The 5,062-nt window shown below is 33.1% G+C and overlaps 3 protein-coding genes across 3 annotated transcripts in view; 2 read left to right on the plus strand and 1 right to left on the minus strand.

Annotated features, from left to right (window-relative positions):
* Positions 1 to 1,179, plus strand: part of LOC108694411 — an 11,095-nt gene extending 9,916 nt beyond the window's left edge. Inside the window, exon 3 of the mRNA XM_018203857.1 lies at positions 237 to 1,179. Within this exon, the coding sequence (XP_018059346.1) occupies positions 237 to 949 (713 nt within the window). The 3' untranslated portion in view covers positions 950 to 1,179. The remainder of the gene's footprint in view (positions 1 to 236) is intronic.
* A 1,079-nt stretch (positions 1,180 to 2,258) lies between these two features.
* On the plus strand, positions 2,259 to 3,551 carry LOC108694243. Its single transcript, XM_018203606.1, has 3 exons — positions 2,259 to 2,265; positions 2,705 to 2,901; positions 3,144 to 3,551. Exons 1-3 carry the CDS (start codon positions 2,259 to 2,261, stop codon positions 3,528 to 3,530), a joined length of 591 nt encoding a protein of 196 aa, XP_018059095.1. The 3' UTR covers positions 3,531 to 3,551.
* Positions 3,552 to 4,602: 1,051 nt separating this feature from the next.
* LOC108694412 (flightin) overlaps positions 4,603 to 5,062 on the minus strand; it is a 2,742-nt gene continuing 2,282 nt past the window's right edge. Inside the window, exon 3 of the mRNA XM_018203858.1 lies at positions 4,603 to 4,912. Within this exon, the coding sequence (XP_018059347.1) occupies positions 4,669 to 4,912 (244 nt within the window). The 3' untranslated portion in view covers positions 4,603 to 4,668. The remainder of the gene's footprint in view (positions 4,913 to 5,062) is intronic.

A 5,062-nucleotide genomic window follows, 5' to 3' on the forward strand; every position in this document is an offset into this window, starting at 1 on the left:
TTAAATAAGTTAATTAGAATTAATGAAATTAATTGAAATGCGAGCTCGCCAGATTCTCCATCTTGTTATCACAATTCATCCAATCAGTCTTCCTCTTTCATCCAATATTGTTGATGCGACTTCGATCATTGCTTCGATCGGTGCTGTTTCTCGACGACATATCCATCATCATCGCTCATCAGATTCTATCCTTATTCGGACAAATCAACATTCTTTTCTGATGTCGGTTTTTGCAGGTACGCGCGACCTCTCCGGTCCCCGCACTGGCTCCCTTGGTCATGACCTTGACCTCGACCTCGACCCTCGTACCCGTGCCTCCCAACTACCGCCCTTCACCGACCCTCTACTAGCCTTCGACGATGAGGATACCGTCTACGACAGCCGTGGGCAACGCATATCGGCACGTCGCAGATTGGGCGATGACTTCGCAAACGAAGTGACAGCAACGACACGTCGGTTTCGCGCCCGGGTGGCAGCAATGGGTCTCGAGGACGACTTCGAGGCCATGAACGCCACGGGCCAGGCTAGAAGAAACGCTACCGATCTCCTGGAGAATACGGTGACCGCCAGGAAGAGCGCCAAAACGGCGATCGAAGACGTCGAAAACAGCTTCAAGAGGCGCTCGAAGCTTTTCGACGAGATCGAACGTGTGGACGAAAGCAAGCCAGCTTTCGCCAGATGGTCCAAACTGATTAACGAGGACGATGACTTAGCACAAACCAGCGCCGCCGCCAGTCGGGCCATGCAGACGAAGGCGCGTCTCCACGATCTCGAGTCGGAGATGGAGGAACTCGCCGAGAGGCAAGCCAAAAGAGAACGTAGGGCCGCAGCCCTCAGGGCGCTGGTCAACGAGAATGCCGCTGCGGCTGATGCCGACGTCGTTCAACAGTCGGCTCTCAGCAAGAAAGTGCGCATCGCCGAACGCGCAGAGAAGCACGTCAGCTTCTAGAGAATCTTGCGATCTATCTTAATTCTCACGACAGTGTTTTACAGCCATTAAGCATTACACACTGAAAACTTTGGGGAAGATTTCAAACAAGATCCATTATTAATTGTTTACATGAAAAGTCTTTACATGAAAAGAATGGTTATTTCAGTGATACTTCAGTGAAACCATTCATTCTAGGTAGCAAAGAGAAAAAAAAAGATTATTAATCTTTGACCATAGCTATTACAGGAAAAACAACTTTTAATCATTAAACATGTCAATTGTTATCTTAAAACATATTATTTAAATATAGCTTTATTATTGGCTTAAATTTTATCATTTCTTTAAAATTGAAATTAATAAAATTATTAATATGCTTATGATAAGATCTATATTGCAGTTTTAAATTATATTCTTTTAATGTTTTTAAAAATGACTATAATAATAATTAGTAATAATTTATATTTATTGTACTTTTAATTTCTTTTCAATTATAGTGTAACATAATGTTTGTAAATTGATGTGCTGTAAGGCACTGTTCTATTTGAATACACGAGTATATATTAGAATATGTTTTCGATGCATTGTGACCGCCATTTTTTCGGCGATCGCGCCGATTATATGGATATTATATCATCGTTGATCTATTCGTGAAACGAATATATGACGATTCCATTGACTTTAAATAGTGTTTTATTGACAGTAAATTGTCGATAAATTTTACTAGCTGTAAATAGTTAATAAATTTTATCGACAGAATCTAATATCAAAGTTCATGCTCATGATATTGCGCGTACATTTATTGCGCATAATTCTATAATTATAATGTATCGATACTTTAATTATGCGAGACGTGTCTTTCGAAAATATGCTTGATTATTTTTTTTTAGCACGATTTTATTTATATTCAGTCTTTTTTGTAAATTAACGACGTGAAATTTGACAGATATATGACTGGATTAAAACCTATGTTGCTTAAGATTTATCGTACTTTTGTACGATATTTCTCGCACAATTTTTCGTTTCTTCGTTCTTCAGATGTAATTCGAAGAAGCTTAAATGTTAATCGTTCCTAATAAATATGTTATGTTTTAATATTTAAAATTATTCTTGCAAAACTTGTTATATTTAAATTATTTTTGTAAAACTTATTATAATACTACCAGTGCGATATTATAAAAGAGATGCAAAGTCGCAATTTAATTGTCGAGTTTGCATTGTCTCGAAACATTGTTTCTTTCAGAAAACTATTCTCCGAATTTATCATAAATGTATATTTCTTCTTTCTTATTTGTGAATAAATCTCATTTAAAAACTCTTGTCTGAGAGCATGTCAGGTGACACATACACCACATGTTTCCCCAAATTTCCTTTTTTATTCATTATATACTTTTTATTTTATTGACATTTTATGTATCTTGATGTTTTTTCCCTTTCATTTTCTGCATGCACAAGATTCCACTAGCTGTAGTGAAATTCTGAAGGTAAGAATCTAATTTTTATAAGATTCATAAAACTGACGAATATTTTTATATATATTTATCAGTATATAATATTTTTATAAGAACATAACGATGCTTTAGATTTAATTAAATGTATCTAATTTGTTGTTAAAAACAATTTTTATTAAAAATGACTATATAATACGAGTAATTTTGAATGATTATAAACGCATTTTTTTACTTATTTTTATTATTTTGTATTGCACAAAAAAATTGAATTAATATTAATATCTTACAATTAATAATAGCTAACACAATCGCACTAATATTTTAGGTTCTCGTAACTTGTCGGGAAATCGTGATGATTTCTATGACGAGTTGGACTTTTTACTTGATGGACGTGGTCGGCCCATTCAGGAGGATCCTTATGAAGACGATTTCGTGATTACTCATAGACGTTTCAAAGAACGTGCGGCCGCTGCGTTTGAGGAGGATATGGCGGAATTGAGACGCAAGCGACGAGACATGCAGGTTAAATTAAACAAAAGAATGAGTCAATAATTGCAGAATATTAAGAATCAAATCCGATTAAAAAAAAAAGCTATTAATAAAACATATTATAAATGATTAATTTATTATAATTTAAGTTATAATATCAATTATATAAATTACAAATTACACTTTATAATTCGCACATAATTTGCATATAACAGCCGAATAAAATTTCCATATCAGCTGTTCTTATGAATGTTTTTATCTGGCACTTGTTGCAGGATCGCATCTTCGATGTGATCGATTTGAACGCTGAAATAGAGAAGGCCAAGAATACTCTAGAGGCTGCCGACATCGTGTTCCAGCGACACGCGACAAAATTCGACAACCAGGACGATGACGAGCAAACGATGTCATTGTCGCAGAAACTCGATAGAACGCGCAAGATCGCAAATGTTGAGCTGGAGAAGCCCAAGACCTTCCTGTTGAAATTGCCCAAGATGCCGGTCGATGAGCCGGAAACTATTCAGCCCCCCGTCCCGGCAGGAAGACAATACAGGATCAACTCATTAATTGATACAAACGAAATTGATGATCCACGAGAGGTTCTCGCGATGCAACCGATGAAGCGAAGATTTTTGCAGAGAAAGAAAAGCGTCTCGTTTTAAGGTTCGAAAAAGCTTATCTGTCTGGCCAATGCTATTACGGTGTGTGAAAATCTATTAATATATTTCAAGATTTTTTAATTTAGAGAATTTTTTTCTTTCTAGACTATTAGATTACCTGTGTAATTAATGATTGAATTAAAATTTTGTCTTTTCAAATCTAAATTATTTGAAAACTAGAACGAAAAATATACTTTTACTTTATCGATCACATTTTTTAGAATTAGTTGAAAATATCCTTCTTCATTTTTAATCGATTTTTCATTGAAAAGTACTCATATTTTTTTACAGGACAAATCTATTTCAGATTAATAAAAAAATATGTCTTTAATATATTTTTTAATAAATCTAGATCTAATAAATTTAGATCTAAAATATTCGACTTTTCATCAACGTTATCGTAAAGCATCTCCGAAATTCCGAAAAATTTTTAATAATTAAGTTCTTATAACATTTTGCTTATAATTATTAATATATAATTGTTAATTTTGTTCGTTTATCTTTTTAATTATTATTCTTCTTTTATTTCTTGAAATATGTAATGATACGATATTCTTTGCAAACAGATTCTCACATATGTATTTTAATAGAGAAATAGTTTACGCGTATTTATAATAAATATTAAGTATTAAATAAATTAATCCTTTTCTTTTTTCCTCAAATACTTCTTTACAAATAAAAAAATTAAATTAAAAATTAAATTAAATTATTAATTATTTAATAAAATCTCTAAAAAAGAAAACACATGTCATGAAAATATCCATTCGAAAAGTTTTTGAACTATTAAAATGATATTTAAAAATAAAACTATATAATGCTAATTTTTAATGGTACGCCAAGTAAGTATACAAACATATATCATTTCAGCTGCAATAATCAGACGTTGCAGTGCTGATTTTATCAATACTGCCAATCACATTTGAATTACAATATTATTTATCTCACTAGTTTATACAAAACATCTAATAAAAATTAATCTAGTTGCAAACAAGAAACACAATAGAGACAATTAGAAAGACACACGTCAAAAAGTGAATATTAATGAAGATCTTGAGAGATTGTGTATATATGAACGGATATGTGAAATTTCATTTGTCTTTAATAGTTGCCTTTTGACTGCTTTTAACAGCGGTCTGCGGATTCACAGAATCTTCTGGTATTTCAGACTATAATAAGCACGAGTATGATAACTGTAGTGTCTGCCTGTGAATGTCATATTAGTGATGTACTTCATGTCACTCGATCGCTTGAAGCTCTTGTCTATGTTCTTTTGATCGTAGGTCCTTATAGCTCTTTCTGCCCATTCCTGAGCCCTGGGCAGCTCGCGATGTATACCTTTCTGCTTCGAATTAAGATAATCGATCACGTCGTCGTAATAGTTCTTCCTGTTAGAAAGAAAAGGTCATTTCGAGATTGAGAAATAATTTCGAGATTACAAACAATCTTCATTCATTATTGTGAGTTCAATATTTTATAACGTAATTTTACAATTATAAATTTATGATGCTTTGTTTTATATATATATATATATATAT

This window comes from Atta colombica, unplaced genomic scaffold (genome assembly GCF_001594045.1).
Source record: "Atta colombica isolate Treedump-2 unplaced genomic scaffold, Acol1.0 scaffold12, whole genome shotgun sequence".
Classification (NCBI taxonomy): Eukaryota; Metazoa; Arthropoda; class Insecta; order Hymenoptera; family Formicidae; genus Atta; species Atta colombica.

Coding starts and splice junctions, on each gene's coding strand:
- LOC108694243 (XM_018203606.1), top strand. Junction 2,902..3,143: donor GCAAGCGACGAGACATGCAG/GTTAAATTAAAC, acceptor CACTTGTTGCAG/GATCGCATCTTCGATGTGAT.